Raw genomic sequence first — 17914 nt, forward strand, 5'->3', positions numbered from 1 at the left:
CTGATAGACAAAGTATTATGTGCACTTCAGATTTATGTTTGGTTTTTCTTTATTCCCGTAACACACAAGATATTTAACTTTTACTCTTCTTTGATATTGGCTGAATTTGAAAATAATCACTGTAGATCTCATTTGTTATTACTATAAAGAAATGTATGATAATTATGTACCTATGATAGAATAAATGCATGTTCTAAATTTTCCATTCAAAAGTAATTGAAGTAATTAATTACATTTGCCAAGTAATTGGAAAGTAATTAATTACATTGTCAAAAAAAGTCAAATGTAATGTGTAATTTAATTGAAGATTTTGTAATTGTAATTGAATGTTATTAATTACTTTCAAAAGTAATTGACCCCATGTCTGGTGAAAACCCCCCTTTTTTATAAAAAAATCAATAACTCTAAAATAAAATTTTGAATCATCACCAAAAAAGTATACAGATCTTTAGATTAATATAATTAAGACGTGTGTAAAGTTTTAAGCAATAATCATAAATCATTTTTGAGATATGGTGCGACATGTGAACCCCCCCCTTTTTTTACAAAAAACTCAATAACTCTAAAATAAAATTTTGAATCATCACCAAAAAGTATACAGATCTTTAGATTAATATAACTAAGAAGTGTGTAAAGTTTTAAGCAATAATCATAAATCGTTTTTGAGATATGATGCGACATGTGAACCCCCCCCCCCCCCCCCCCAACCCCCAACCCCCCCTGTTTTAGTTACAAAGTCCTGTAACTCAAAAATTTTCAATCTTATTTTCACAAAAAAGTATACAGATTGTTTAACCATCATAAGAAACAACTATATTAAGTTTCATGAAATTTGGATAAGTCATTCTCAAGTTACGGTGCAACATGTGGATGCCAGACAGACGGACAGACAGACAGATGGACGCCGAACATTTATATACCATAATACGTCCTGTCAAAATTTTGACAGTCACATAAAAACCATCATCATTCTTTATATGAAGGTGACTCGCAGTGCGTTTCAGCATAGGAAATATTGTATTAAAATTTTTAAATTATTTTTGTGCATTTTGAATATAACACTGAAACAAAAAAAATACAAATACTGCAATTCTCATTTTGAAGCTGTTCGGTGCCTATTATTGCTTACATCCACTTCATTTGAATTTTGGTGGATAGTTGTCTCATTGGCAATCATACCACTAACCACATCTCCTCGTTTTTATATTGAAAAATCATTTGTGAACAGTGTAAAATTAGGACATTTGAATCGTTAGATATAACAAATCAATTTATGTATGTCACTCTGGGCTTAACAACAGTTTATAGATAGTTTGGTTAGCCTCCCAAAAGTATGTGGATCTCAGCTTCACTTCAGTCTATATATACTTCCTTGTGATGACCACCAAGTCCAAAAAAGTCACATTGCCATAAGTGTCATAAGAAAAATATTTATTAAATAATTTACTCTCTACGTCCTCCTGATCACCTGTTAAATTGGCTTTGTTGGTGTATGATAAATAATATTCTGAACTTAACCTTATTCCTTACCTATTTGTACATAATAGCCTTTGAATCCTACTGTACAGGTTCCCTGTCCACCTGACTTGGTAACTACTATGATCTCTCCTTTACCTTTCCCAGGACCAGACCTTGCAATGATCTTACTGGGAGATTTCCAATCAGCTGACAATAAACAGTCCACTCCACATATCTTCACTCCTGGAAATAAAGAATTGGAAGAATTAAAAATGTTGTTTTCTCATTTGAGTTGTTTTTACATTTTGTCATGTCATTGCCTTTAAGGCTTTTATGGCCTTCTATGCAATTTCCTTGTACAAAAGTGTTGTAAAATTTAAAACTATCAGCAAACAGGTAGTGGCTACTCAGCACATGTAAAAATTGATTAAATGCCACATGTACAACAATATACAACATTTGTCTTTAGTGATTTTCACATTATATGATGACTAAAATTTCAAATACATACCAATCAAATCCTTTTGGTCATAGCCCAGATTTTCTCCACGAATGGTAATGCGGGTGCCAGGGGGTCCTTCTTTAGGTGCTACCCCAGTGACTAATGGTGGTCCAGATCTTCCCATCCTACACTAGGTTTACACTAGTAGTTTTCTGTAAAAACATGCATACATAAAATGTACATGTATATAAGAATTAAGAAATGTGGAATGATTGAAAATGAGACAACTATCCACTAAAGTTCAAATTTAGTGGATGTAAGCAATGCATTTACTTCTACAAAAATAACCTTTTGAAAAGTAGGAAGTTCCAATCTAATGTGAAAATGCTGGTAAAACTAGAGGCTTTGAAGAGCCTGTGTCGCTCACCAAGGACTATGGACACTCTCCAACATTGTGGACTAGAATAGAATTCATGACAAACATCTCTTTTTTGTTGATCTTGTATTGCTGATCATGTTTTCAGTTTCTCTCTAGCTTCTTTAGTTTTTCCCAAAACACAAAAAGGGTAAAACAAGAGGCTGTCAGAGTGACAGCAAACTGGATTTTTACTGCAGAGGTCGAACCCTGAACAGTTGAGCAAGTATGGACACAACATTTAAGCTTAAAACAGCTCTGAATTTGGATTGTGATTGAATATTTGACACAGCATAGGTTTGTGACACAAAATGAATGTGGTCAAAGAACTGAAAAATTTGAAATCGGACATTTTCCTATTATGGTCCAATATCCAAAATCTAAACTTGTACATTGTTAGAATCAGCATATCAAAGAACCCCAGGAATTCATTTTTTGATGAAATCAAACAAAAGTTTAATTTAGGACCCTTTGAACCTCAATGTGGTATTATCTAATTAATAATGAAAATAAATACAGGTTTAGATTCAGCATTTCAAAGAACCTTATATATATTCAATTTATGTTGAAATCAAACACAATTTAATTTTGGACCCCGATTTGGACCAACTTGAAAACTGGGCCCAAAATCAGAAATCTAAATATATGTTTATTAATAAACAATATAAGCTTAGTTTTTAAAGGAGTTTGCTTCATCAAAAAAAAAATATATAGCATTCAGAAAATTAGTTTATACAGAATAACAAACAAACCTACCACAAAATTTTTCAAACAATTCACCAAACAAAAGAAGAAAAAAAAAATCCAAAATGGCATTTATCATTGACATTAATATTATGTCTTTTAAAAATCTATAAAACTTATCTGTAATTATCTATAAAACTTATCTGTAATTATCTTCAAAATGTCTAATATAAACAGTAAATACTATAATATATTTATACAATTCTACAGAGCTTATCATCATCAACACTTAGGAAACAGAAAATTCTCAAATAAATCTGTCACTCCAATTATAATTGTGTGATAGATATTTACCACATGCTTTGTAATCTGATAACAGGTGAAAAATATCCCAAATGATTGAATGGCAAATAATGATATATTGAATAAAATTAATATGTGTATAAATAATATACAGTGTTCTAAAGGCACACAATTTGAAGTTGATAAATTATATGATAACTTTGTTGAAATTTTACACTCTGAAATTAATGATAAATTAGAATATAAGGTCAAAGTTCTGAAGAGTACAAACAATCGAAAAAGACGAATTAATACCATGGTTGAATCACTGTGGAATGACAAACTAACAAATAAATGGAACAATGTTTGCACGGCAGAAAGAGACTATATATGTATCTTGTAAACAGGATAGCTTAAAACAACAATTATGCAAACACTTTGTTGATAAACGCAAAGACTTTGACAAGCTTACACAAAAATATTGGTACCGCTGCCAGGAAGAGCTGGTTAATTTTAGTGACAATGATCCAAATCAATTTTGGCATAGAATTGGTCAAATTGGTAAAGGTAACAAGAGACACATGTGTATTCCGAATAAAATTACTTTAGATGATTGAACTATAACTAACAATTTAGAAACTATTTTAAGTAAATGGAAAAGCAGTTTTCAGAGTTTATTGAACCCAAATGTAAATGCAGAGTGTAATAAGGTTGAAAATTGTAATATTAAAGAAAACATTATTTGTATTGATTTAGAAAAAGAAAATACCATTGATGAGGTTCATAAAGTTGTAATGAATGCAAAAAATTGTAAAAGTGCAGGTATTGACCTTATTCAAGCTGAGATATGCAAGAATATCTCTATTATTTCTATAATGGGGAATACACAAATAAATTTTATTACAGAAAATGCTCAGGTAAGAGTTATGCAATTGTGTTTATTGTTTCAACCAAATTACTGATAATTGTAACTTAAAAAGACCTGAGTTTAACTTATGTCAGATGATTATGACACTGATTTTACTAGTGAAATAAGATTTGGTTGCATTTTTTATACATATTTTATTTTTAGTCTTTTCTTTGAAAAAAACAAATCTTATTAATCAGTCAGCTTTCACACAAAATTAACAGAATAATTATGTAGTGTTGATCAAAATAAATAATAGGTACACTATTCAGGTCAACATTTTGTGTATTCAGTGAGATGTGTAACAAATTGAATACACAAACTCTTGGCCTCAATACCAGTATGATTATCAACTGTCATGATATATTGAGTCGGGTCATTTAAGACTGCATTAGAATGGAATTGATTCCAATAAAAACTTTCACCTTTGAGTGTAATTGTTTGTGATAACCAATACTCTTATTTAACTAATGAAAAATGGGAATAATAACATAAATTTCAAAAAAGTGTGGGAATCAACTCTTGATATCAATACACATCTTGAACTAAATTTTCTTCAGTGGCTTACACGAACATAAGATACTGATAAAACACTTTCATAATTCTGATCAACTGCTTGAATTTGATAAATCCCTTTTTCACATTAATTAATGAATGGCAATTTAAAAAAAATTTGATTTACATAGGAACTATATGCAAGTGTTTATCTAAAATAAAGAAGTTAATTGTTCGCCAAACCTTTTCTTAATTTAAGGACAAATAACATATAAAAAGTTGGCAGTTGATGATTAAAGTGGTGCATAAAGTTTCTGCAATTCATAGAAACACATAATAATTTTCATTTCTTCAACTAAGAATTCTGCACCATCTCCAAATCCAGAGTGATCACATAGATCCAGCATGGCTGAATCAAAAATCGTAAAATTCGTCATGTAAGGGGAATAACTCCTATAAAAAGTCATCTAACAGTTTTAATGTAAACTGACAATAAGTTGAGCTCATTCTTGTGAACATTTCTGCCCCTGTCAGATTTTCTCTTTTTATAGAGCTTTTCAAGATAGTAAATAAAACTTGCATTTTATCTCTGTGTTCAAATTATAGCCATGCCTGCCATTATGGTGGGCAGATGGGGTCATCGGACACACTTTTTAAACTAGATACCCTAATGATGATTGTGGCCAAGTTTGATAAAATTTGGCCCTGTAGTTTCAGAGGAGAAGATTTTTGTAAAAGTTAACAACGATAACAGATGACAAGTAATAAGTAATAAATAGGGCCAGGTGAGCTAAAATTATGAAGTAGTTGACTGCAACAGTTAGGTTTGCTTCATATCTTGACTTAAATCTTAGAAATTGACAGTTAGCATGGTGAGGGTATTTCAAAACTAACATTACAACATAGAATCTGAGATCATAATAATTTTAATTTTCTGATTAACTTTTATTGGCTTGCCAATATTATTAGTTTTTGGATGTGATATGTGATAATACAAAATTCAATGTACAGGTCAAATTAGGGAGCTACCATTTGATTTTTATGGGGGGGGCTAGGATGGAATTTGAAAAAAATAGGCAGGACAGGAGTTTTGATTAAAAAAATTTGTAAGGGTTCCACGGAACCCAGTGTCTCACCTACTTTTGCTGTTAATCGCAGGCTCAACAAAAATGAGGAAAAAAATTAATAAAAATATTCCTCTCTATACTATCTTTTGATTGTAAGTAGCTTCTGTCCAAGTTTGGTAAAAATCCAGGATAGTTTATGAATCTAATAAATGTTTTAAAAACTTAAACTGCAGACTGTACATTGTATGTAATGTTAACTGAAAGAAAAACTAAGTCCATTTATAAGTAAAATACGGAAAAAATGGAACAAAATTTTAACAAAATTTCCTTCTAGATACTAGCTTTTTAATCATAAACAAGCTTCTGTCCAAGTTTGGTACAAATCCAGGATAGTTTAAGAAAGTTGTTAAAATTTTAAAACTTTAACCACAGAGTGAATGTAATGTTAACTGGCAGAAAAACTAGGTCAATTTATAAGTAAAATACGGAAAAAATGGGAATTTTTTTTTTACAAAATTTACTTCTGGATACTTTCTTATGATCATAAACAAGCTTCTTTCCAAGTTTGGTAGAAATCCAGGATAGTTTAAGAAAGTTATCAAAATTTCAAAAACTTTAACCACAGAGTGAATGTAATGTTTCCTGGCAGAAAAACTAAGTCCATTTATAAGTAAAATACGGAAAAAATGGAATTTTTTTTATAAAAATTTACTTTTGAATATTATCTTATGATCATAAACAAGCTTCTGTCCAAGTTTGGTTCAAATGCAGGATAGTTTAAGAAAGTTATTAAAATTTCAAAAACTTTAACCACAGAGTGAATACTTGTGGACGCCGCCGCCGACGACGGAATGTAGGATCGCTATGTCTCGCTTTTTCGACAAAAGTCGAAGGCTCGACCAAAAAAGGTAGGATGAGACACTTGCAAAAAAAAAAAGTCAGAATGACAATTTAGGTAAAACAAGTCAGGATAAACTTTTAAAAAAAAAGGCAGGACCGAATAGAGTGAAAAATAAAAAGGCAGGACAGAGATTACAACTAAAAAACTAGAGGCTCTAAAGAGCCTGTGTCGCTCACCTTGGTCTATGTGAATATTAAATAAAGGACGTAGATGGATTCATGACAAAATTGTGTTTTAGTGATGGTGATGTGTTTGTACATCTTAATTTACTGAACATTTATCCTGCTTACAATTATCTCTATCTATAATTAACTTGGCCCAGTAGTTTCAGAGGAGAAGATTTTTGTAAAAGATAACTAAGATTTACGAAAAAATGGTTAAAAATTGACTATAAAGGGCAATAACTCCTAAAGGGGTCAACTGACAATTTCGGTCATGTTAACTTATTTGTAGATCTTACTTTGCCGACATTTATTGTTTTTTACAGTTTATCTCTATCTATAATAATATTCAAGATAATAACCAAAAACAGCAAAATTACCTTAAAATTACCAATTCAAAGGCAGCAACCCAACAACGGGTTGTCCGATTCATCTGAAAATTTCAGGGCAGATAGATCTTGACCTGATAAACAATTTTACTTCATGTCAGATTTGCTTTAAATGCTTTGGTTTTTGAGTTAAAAGCCAAAAACTGAATTTTACCCCTATGTTCTATTTTTAGCCGTGGCGGCCACCTTGGTTGGTTGACCAGGTCACGCCACACATTTTTAAAACTAGATAACCAAATGATGATTGTGGCCAAGTTTGGTTTAATTTGGCCACGTAGTTTCAGAGGAGAAGATTTTTGTAAAAGATTACTAAGATTTACGAAAAATTGTTAAAAATTGACTATAAAGGGCAATAACTCCTAAAGGGGTCAACTGACCATTTCAGTCATGTTGACTTATTTGTTAATCTTACTTTGCTGAACATTATTGCTGTTTACAGTTTATCTCTATCTATAATAATATTCAAGATAATAACCAAAAACAGCAAAATTTCCTTAAAATTACCAATTCAGGGGCAGCAACCCAACAACAGGTTGTTCGATTCATCTGAAAATTTCAGGGCAGATAGATCTTGACCTGATAAACAATTTTACTTCATGTCAGATTTGCTCTAAATGCTTTGGTTTTTGAGTTATAAGCCAAAAACTGCATTTTACCCCTATGTTTTATTTTTAGCTGTGGCCTCCATCTTGGTTGGTTGGCCGGGTCACGCCACACATTTTTTAAACTAGATACCCCAATGATGATTGTGGCCAAGTTCAGTTTAGTTTGGCCCAGTTGTTTCAGAGGAGAAGATTTTTGTAAAAGATAACTAAGATTTACGAAAAATGGTTAAAAATTGACTATAAAGGGCAATAACTCCTAAAGGGGTCAACTGACCATTTCAGTCATGTTGACTTATTTGTTAATCTTACTTTGCTGAACATTATTGCTGTTTACAGTTTATCTCTATCTATAATAATATTCAAGATAATAACCAAAAACAGCAAAATTTCCTTAAAATTACCAATTCAGGGGCAGCAACCCAATAACGGGTTGTCCGATTCATCTGAAAATTTCAGGGCAGATAGATCTTGACCTGATGAACAATTTTACCCCATGTCAGATTTGCTCTTAATGCTTTGGTTTTTGAGTTATAAGCTAAAAACTGCATTTTACCCCTATGTTCTATTTTTAGCCGTGGCGGCCATCTTGGTTGGTTGACCAGGTCACGCCACACATTTTTAAAACTAGATACCCCAATGATGATTGTGGCCAAGTTTGGTTAAATTTGGCCCAGTAGTTTCAGAGGAGAAGATTTTTGTAAAAGTTTACGGACGACGGACGCAGGACGACGGACGACGGACGCAAAGTGATGAGAAAAGCTCACTTGACCTTTCAGGTCAGGTGAGCTAAAAATGCAGGAAAAAATTTTTCATCCTAGCCCCTCCCCATAAAAATCAAATGGTAGCTCCCTTAAGGCCTTCCAGGCTGTACTTCTTTAACTTCACAAGTAGATATATCATAAGGTAATGTGGTAAACAGAAAAGTGGGTATTGGGTCCATTTGCTCTAACTACATGTTTGCCCTGGGTTCGTTTGCCCATAGAGTCTGTTTGCCCTTCTTTTATAAAAAAAAAATATCAATATTAATTGTATTAAGATTTTATAAACTTATTCAGATATTTATGTCTTTGATCTCACTGACTGTTGTATTAATTGTCTGTGGATTAATATCATGAGTATTATAATAATAAAAATAACATTTTTTATGAATAAAGGAAGCAAGTTAACTCGTACCATTGTAAACTCGTACCACGTAAACTCGTACCAAAAAAGTTAACTTGTACCAACGTGAACTCGTACCACTGGGAAGTCGTACAAATCAGAACTCGTACCACTGCAAACTCGTACCATTAAAAATATATTCAAAAATACGAATGTTTTATGATTTTTTTTTTTGGTAAACTTAATAAAAAAAGTTGAATTACTTGAATTTTATACTAGATTTTATTTTATGATTATTTTTTTTAAAGCTTTATACAAAAAATTAAAATATCTTTGAATTTTATACCAGATTTTAATGAAAACTTAGACAAAAATCAACTTGTTTAATCATATTATTAAATTTTGATTGTTGTTATATAATTTAACAGCTTGGAATTAAATGTATAATGTTTATTATTATATGAAATTCCTGATTATCAAAACATAAGCTGACATGAGTTGTCTCAAAGCTCACTTTCCTCATAAAATGGGGCATGTTTGTGAGGTTTCTCATAACCACAATGGAAGACGACAATTGTATATGGTGCCACTCTCTGGTTAGACCCCGACAAGAAGCAATAGAGTGTGATGTATGTTCTAAATGGCAACACAGAAAGTGCGGAAATATAGGTAGCTACAAATTGGTCATTGTAATTTCAAATTATATACATTTTACAGACTTAAGAGGTATCGAGTGAAATTAAAGTATATATTCATCATTAAACACCATTTGCATGCATTTAAATAAGTTGGTACGAGTTTACAATGGTATGAATTTACCGTGGTACGAGTTTGCATTGGTACGAGTTCTTTTTTAGTGGTACGAGTTGACATTGGTACGAGTTTACAATGGTACGAGATAACTATAATTCATGAATAAACAAGTCTACTTGGAAAGAGCAAAAACAAGGCACTGGCTATGATTACCTGCAAAAAGTAACAATAAGAAATAATTATTGTTACTTCCAAGACTAATCATGCTAATTGCCCTGAGGATTTTCAATTAGGGACCCATGGACCCGATTTCATAAGGAAATTTGCAGGTAACAACATTAGATATATCATTTTATGAATTGTAAGATATCAAAGGAAATTTTTTTCGCAGCTTGGCTTCTAAATATATTATGTCTCAGGTAAATCATAGTGTAGAAATGTAGTGAATAGATGTGGAACGAATACAAGTCAAATGGCATATATTTCCGCCCCAAAAACATCTATCTGATACGAGCCCCTGTGCTCTGATCTAACTAGCCTTTCAAAAATAATATATGCTTAACAGATTATGCTAATGCATTACTACTGTGTGTTAAAGTGGTAAAATAATTTCGATTTTTGACAAATCTTACTAGCTTATTCGGCTGAACACTGATAATTATTTTTTTTTCCGTATTCCACTTCCACTGTCAACAAGCAAGTGGAGATAACTCAGTAGTATATCCCCATTGAGATTGTTAATTCAGCGAATCATCAAAGAAATAACTATCAACAGTTAAAAAGTTAACAGCAACATAAACTACAAATACTCATATCATCAAAGAAACAACCAATGATCATCGTTAAAAAGCTCAAAGCAACATGAACTACTTATGCACATATTTCATTTTCCTAATATGATACTGTTCATTCTAAGCATATCAATCAAGTTACAAATACAGACGATACAATACACCTTATCGCTATTTGTTCGCCATTACGTGACATCACAAAAGTTCCCGTAAAATTTTGACGTCATAATAGAAAATATCTGACGCCACAATGGAAAAGTGATTGTTATATGACGTCAAAAATTCAAGCGGGACAGATTATCGGGTCAAGCGGGAATAGCGATAAGGTGTATATCGTTATGATTTATAACAGTAATAGTACATGTATGAAGATTAACCAAAAAGTGTCCTCGACATGAGATTACTATCAGCGGGATCTGAGACTACTATGCGTTATAGTAGTCTCAGGTTATAGTAATCCCAGGCGGGATCCATGTAAAACTCGTACCTTTGTCAACTCGTACGTAGCCACTCGGCGTACCCGATTTTTACTAACTCGTACTTTTATCAACTCGTTGTCTACTCGCACCCAATTTTCAGTTTCGTCAGTAGGTAGTTATTTTATGTCATATAAAAAAAAATTGCCTAGAAAAATAGATATTTGGACTGATTTGAAATTATGGGGGGGGGGGGGGGGGGGGTGACGAAACATCCGAAGTCTCCACCTTGAAGAAGAAAAATAAATTCAATACCCCGAAAGACGTAAAAATTTCACCCCCCCCCCTCACTTTTCAATATTTGTATTATTTACAAAAACAAATGCATACAATTTCTATTTATGATATTATTATTTAATAAAATAGTGCATCAGTAATGGAAAGCTTCAAGTTGGAAAGTTCTTGACTTGACAGGGAAATTTATCTAGATATGTCTGTTATGGTTTCATTGACATTTACCACACCTTCGTTCAATTTCAGCATATAATTGTTCCTATCCTTTATTAAAGAAGTTAGTAAATTAGTCTAGATAAAAATACTTTCCTGGAAGAGATAGTTGAAACTTAGGATTTTTATCTTAATAATTGCACTGAGCAAAGCGGCGAGGCGAACAAATGTGAAGTTTTCTAGCCAAAATTTTTTATTTTCTTATTGTAAGGGGAAACGTTGGGTGTGGGTCGCCTGACTCCACATCTCCAGGTCCTGGAAAGTTATTCACGTAAAGACATATTAAAAATTTCACACTTGACTCCATGATATCATCTTGAACTATTGAAATATATGATCAATCACGATTTTTTACGATTAATCATGGAAAGAAACAACTGTTAATATTATTAGTGTTTTATTACTATTAATATGGAAACTGAAACTACTATAACACAGTATAGTAGTCTCAGATGGAAAGGGTATAATATTAAGAAAACCTTATAGAAAACATGATAAATCAAAAACATTTATTATTCCCTATTATTGTCATTATGCATGTCCAACAAACAGACTGAAGATGGTCATGACTCGCATGAACAAAACATATTGAAATAAAGTTTGAATCCAAAAATGATGACACAAGAGGTATAGATATGACATCTGAATCAAGTGTTAGACACTTCTGCTGAATAATAATATATACTGATTTAAAGTATTCATCAAATTAACTATAATTTTTGCATGCTGAAATCTGGTGAAATTTTTTCGATACCTCTCATTAGAAGTATTGGAAAATTGGATACCACCCTTCCCATTCCCAAAAAATTTCAAGGCCCCCTTAATTTCCTCTCACCCCCTTTCAGGTTACAACTCACCAGTCCCTTAGGGGCATTATACAGTGGATCTAAAAACTGATTAAATTGGTGTTAATTCAGTTTATTAAGAATTTGATAAAAACATAAATTTTGAAATGCATGCAGCACTTTGAATACCAAAGCCAGTTAATTAACTCAGAGGTATACTTTGACAATCACTATTTTCACTTAAAAGAAAAAATATATGGCTTTAAACACCTCAATGTGTTATAGTAATATCAGCATTACTTAGAAATCTCAGTCATAAATAAAATAAAACATAACAACTGACCACGCCATAACATTGTTTATCTATTATTATTCTCATATTTTGATTAAAATAACTAAAGAAACTCATCACCCCATTAATTTCTTTCGAAATCAAATTTCTATATTACTTTTAAACAGTGACTGAAAAAAAATTGACGCAGTATCACTGGTCCAGGAGTATTACATATACAAAAAAAATGAAAATTTTCTGAAAAAAAAAACACATTTTCAAGCAAAAACACCGCATATGGGAAAATGTTGCTAAATTTGTGAAAACTGGCTGTGGTCGCATGTACATTTTCACATGTTGTACACAACAAAATAGCCTTGCATCCTAGCCAAACCTCCTCCTCTTCGTGTCGAGCAGTGAGCCTGAATCCATGGCTAACATAGTTGCTTACATCCACGTCTCCTTGTTAATAATTGTCTCATTCAAGTTAGGCAGTATACTTGTATACCTTATTTTTATATTGTAATCGTTAATCAACCTAATCGGCTGCAATATTAAAAGCTGTGAGAGGGTGATATATGCATGTGTCACAAGAATTTTACAAACAGCGATTTGATAAAGTAATTAGGATAATGAGGTTGGTCAATTCCTTATACTTTCCTACAATCTATCTATGTGTTATAGACTTTGTGAAAATAGGTAGTTTTTTTCCTGAATTTGGTTCAATCCAGGGCATTTAAGGATGTTTGCTCCTCTTGTTTTTGAATTTTTGCCAGATTTTCGGAATCCTCTTGTTTTATCCATGTATTGCCATTAAAAAAATTTGCCCACTAACCCCTACTTTTTTTTTCATAATTTTATTAAATATAGTTTAAAAAGCCGTATTTGAAAGTCTTATAAAATCCTTGTTATTTTTTCATAGTTTTTGAAACAAAAAAGCGACCAACGTTTAAAGAACGAAAAGTCTAGAGAGAATCGTTTCCCGCCAAATTTTCAATGGCTTATAACTCGAAAACAAGCTCACGGACCCTTAATTTTTTTCTGCTTTTTTAGTTCCTTTATTTAAATACTATCATTTTAGAATAGTCTTTTAAAAAGCTTGTTATTTTGAAACAGAGTAGCAAACATCCTTAAAAAACTGTATTGCAGTTACATTTGTGTAAGGTTTTTAACATATTGTGTCGTATTTTCCAACGTTTGACTATTTTCTTTTTTTTCTATTTAAATTTTAAAGTTTTTAAACAAAAAATGAAAATAAGGACGTTCTTAAGTAAAAGGTTATGTATTGTCTTTCAGATACCAATAAATTTATTTTGATTTAGGATGTCATTCGGTGCAGTTAAGCACTTGTTAAGTTTGTAATAACGTCTCAAAATTGCCTTCAACAGTTATTGGTGTACTGCTGAATAATATTTAGATCTATATATATGTGCTGAATTATTGAAATATGTTTAATTATTCAATATTATACGTGAACAGACACCGACTCGTGACAAACAAAATCTCACAGAAAGTCGACATTGATAATGTTTATTTGTTTTCAAAGGGGTGTGTACGAACCCCTCGAAACCCCTGTCTACAGTCCTAACAATTTATATATATTAGAATCAAGTTACAATTGTTTAAAATAAAAACATATCTCAGTTTAATGAACAGTTTAGTAAGTTGAACTACACACACCCAGAACGATGAAATCAGGGAACCAAAAAGTCAGATATACTATACATTTACATTAATAACTTGCTCATGTGACTGTGAGATGAAATCAGGTGACCAATGCAAAGGTTATAGAATATGTAAAATTTGTACTGATAAAGTAGAGGACGAAATGCATTTTATTTTAATATGTTCATCGTATTTAGAATTAAAAAGAGACATTTAGGCTTATCAAGCCATCAACGTGAGAATTATTAGAATGTTAAATGTTTCTATTGTAACTGAAGTGCGTTTTATTGGAAAAAAATACGTTGAAAATTTTTTTTTTTTTGTGATTTGTTAAAAATATAGTTTGTTGTATTTGTTCATATTTATATACTGTGTTTTTTTTATCCTTATTCTATCTGCATTAACAATATCATGTGTATTTATTGAAATGATGCGTTTTATACATATATACATTGTAAAACTTATTAGGTTCATAAAGTATTGAATAAACCAATTTATAAGTGACAAAGTCACGAATAAAATAAAAAAGCAAAAACGGACAACTTTTTTATACACTTAAGTTTTTGTCACACGACCGAGTTTGTAAAATATGAAGGAATCAAATGATTACTCTTTCAGCAAATGAATGACCAGCATGCACGGCTTTTTTTAATTAGCATATCATATCATTCAATAATTACTTCTGTAAAATATCAATACCCATACCCATAACTAATTAGTTTGGTAATTAGTTCTGGTATTAATTTTCTATGTAAACGAGTTCGTGATTTACCAATATATTTTTGACATCGATATCATCACTATTTGTCAACTTTATGTAAGCTTATAACTTCCAACTTCCATGTTTTTTCCAATTCTCAATATATATCTTGAAGTGTCCTTTTTAAAATTGTATCAGTTTTATGTATGACACTAAAGCATGTACTTATTCAAAATTATTTTAATATGACTGCGATAAGCTAAACCAAAGTTATTCAATTATGTTAGAGGTTCACAAATACTGATAACTTGTACACTAAATTAGTACAAATTATAATAATACAATACAAGTCAATGGAAGAATGTACGTGACCTTACAGACAGGCCCCTCACCGACTCATTTTTTTTTTCATAAAAAGGTATGTATAAACTATTTTGAATTTCTGCCTAGAATTTTAAGTATCAGCTAAAGTGCACCAAAGATCCCACTGATGTACATGACTAACTAACATTAATATAAATCATACAAGTTTCATAACAGTGCCGAGATAAGCAAATAGTGGTTATATTTTTATCACATTTGTTTGTTTTGCAAAAGCGGTTACTATAAGTATTCGAAAATATCAATCTTCTAAAAACTAATTAATTTTTTTAGCATTCGTTTTCAGAATCGTCAGGCAGCTATCTACTGTTACATATACCATCGTACGCCCTTTTGCTATGTACGATACATAAATAAACAGAACTTCCGGTTTGTTTCCAATGGTTGTTGATGACAAGAAACGTGTTTAAAGAAAATCAAGCTAATTGCATGTTACAGAACTTGAGTAAAAATAATTGTTCGGAGGGAATCAAAGGGAATTAAGAATTCGCGCTAATTATAAGTTCTGAGACTCGTGGAACTGACGTTTAAAACCTCTAATATGAAAAGCAATAATTTTCCTTTTTCCTGATTTGCGTAGATATTTCCGTTTCACATGGGAAAAGTAGCATGATTAAAAGATAAGCACGTCCTTAATCTGGGTTAACAATGAATAGGTAGACATTGTCATATTTTATGGACACATTGGGACGATTTATACCTTGACATATCACTAGTATATGGACCCCTTGTGACGATTTATACCTTAACATAGTGTTTTGACACCTTGGGACGATTTAATTAGACCTTGACATAGGTCTAAATCGTCCCAAGGTTTCAATACAATATGTCACGGTCTAAATCGTAACAATGTGTCCATACAATATGTCACGGTTTTATTTAGATCGTCCCAATGTGTCTATACACTATATGTAAAGGTCTAAATCGTCACAAGGGGTCCGTATTATATTTCAAGGTCTAAATCGTCCTAATGGTGTATATTCAATATGTCTAGGTCTAAATTTATCTGTTAAACAGAGAGTACGTATTTAACCTGTTTAAGTCCAAGCAGGGTTTAACAGTGAATACGTATATCTATCTGTTTAAGAAAAGCAGGGTTCAACAGTGAGTACGTATTCCATCTTTTTCAGAAGAAGAAGGGTTCACCAGTGAGTACGTTTTTAATCTTTTTCAGACGAAGAAGGGTTCAACAGTGAGTACGTATTTAATCTTTTTCAGACGGAGAAGGGTTCAACAGTGACTCAGTGAGTATGTTTTAATCATTTTCAGACGAAACACGGATTCATAATTGAGTACGAATTAACTGGTAATCCTTTAAAGGCGAAGCAGTGTTCAACAGTGATATTTGATTAGTTTAAGAAGAAACAGGGTTCAATACTTTTACATTGAGTATGTATTTAATCCGTTTAAAAAAGTGAGAACGTATCTAATATTTATAAGCCGACACCGGGTTAAACAGTAAGTACATATTTAATTTGTTTAAGGAGAAGCAGGGTTAAACAGTGAGTACATATTCCATCTAGTTAAGAAAAAGCAGGGTCCAACAGTGAGTACATACTTAATCTGTTTCACACGAAACAGGGTTCAACAGTGATTACGTATTTAATCTGTTTAAAACGAAACAAGGTTCAAAAGTGAGTACATATTTGCTGGAAATCATTTTAAGACGAAGCAGGGTTCAACAGTGATATTTAATTGGTTGAAGAAGAAACAGGGTTCAACATTTTTACAGTGAGTATGTATTTGATCTGTTGTAAGAATAAGAAGGATTCAAAAGTGAGAACGTACTTAATATGTATAAGACGAATCCAGGTTAAACAGTGAGTACATATCTAATCTGTTTAAGAATAGGCAGGGTTTAACAGTGAGTACATATTTAATCTGTTTAAGAAGGGCAGAGTTCAACAATGAGTACATATTTAATCTGTTTAAGAAAAAGCAGGGTTCAACAGTGAGTACATATTCAATTTGTTTCACACGAAACAGGGCTCAACAGTGATTAAGTTTTTAATCTGTTTAAGAAGAAGCCGCGATCAAAAGTGAACATAAAATAGGGTTCAACAGTGATCGGATCAATACATCAATGGTTTCATTCGGTTTATCCGAAATTATCGAGAACTCAGTCCATTGATCTGCGTTTGCATGTAGTTACATTGCAGAAACGCCTGTTGATCTAGTAGACTATGGTCTCTCGAGTGTAAATTGTAAAAGAGAGCTACATATTTCGTAGATTTCTTTTTATTTTCTAGTTAACATGCTGTTTTTGCATGCAGAATTGAGTATCTTACAAAAGGCTTCAACATCACAAAGAGAACAACATTAAATTTACGGGTCAAATGTAAGGAATCTCTGAATAAAAGTGAAAGGTGACGGGAGACTCTTTCAAATCTTCATGACAGTATATTTTAAAATGAACAATAACAAATTAGAGATGCGGATATTAACATCGAAATTTACATCTAAATATGACAAGTGCACTGAAGAAACTAAATGTGATGCATATGAACTATTTCCTAAACAAAGAATGAAAATTATAACATATTTTCATAATATTACAAATAAAATGTCCGTTGATGAGTTAATTACATTTAACTCAGTCCGTTGACAATATCATGACAATAAAACCTACGTTAATGTGATATTCAAAGTTCTCCATCTTTGTGTGTTCAGGTGGTTTCATCAATCCGTATACGAATTACGCCTTTGTACATGTATGTTTCATTTATTTCTGTATTTAC

General features: G+C 31.7%; 1 protein-coding gene across 1 annotated transcript in view; it reads right to left on the reverse strand.

Moving 5' to 3' along the window:
* LOC127701762 (exocyst complex component 2-like) overlaps positions 1-10364 on the reverse strand; it is a 38154-nt gene extending 27790 nt beyond the window's left edge. The window contains exons 1-3 of the mRNA XM_052205726.1: positions 10293-10364; positions 1970-2112; positions 1531-1701 (exon numbers count right to left, since the gene is read on the reverse strand). Coding sequence (XP_052061686.1) covers positions 1531-1701; positions 1970-2084 — 286 coding nt within the window. The 5' untranslated portion in view covers positions 2085-2112; positions 10293-10364. The remainder of the gene's footprint in view (positions 1-1530; positions 1702-1969; positions 2113-10292) is intronic.
* Between the last annotated feature and the right edge of the window lie 7550 nt (positions 10365-17914).

Source organism: Mytilus californianus, unplaced genomic scaffold, assembly GCF_021869535.1.
Source record: "Mytilus californianus isolate M0D057914Y unplaced genomic scaffold, xbMytCali1.0.p SCAF_5, whole genome shotgun sequence".
Lineage (NCBI taxonomy): Eukaryota > Metazoa > Mollusca > Bivalvia > Mytilida > Mytilidae > Mytilus > Mytilus californianus.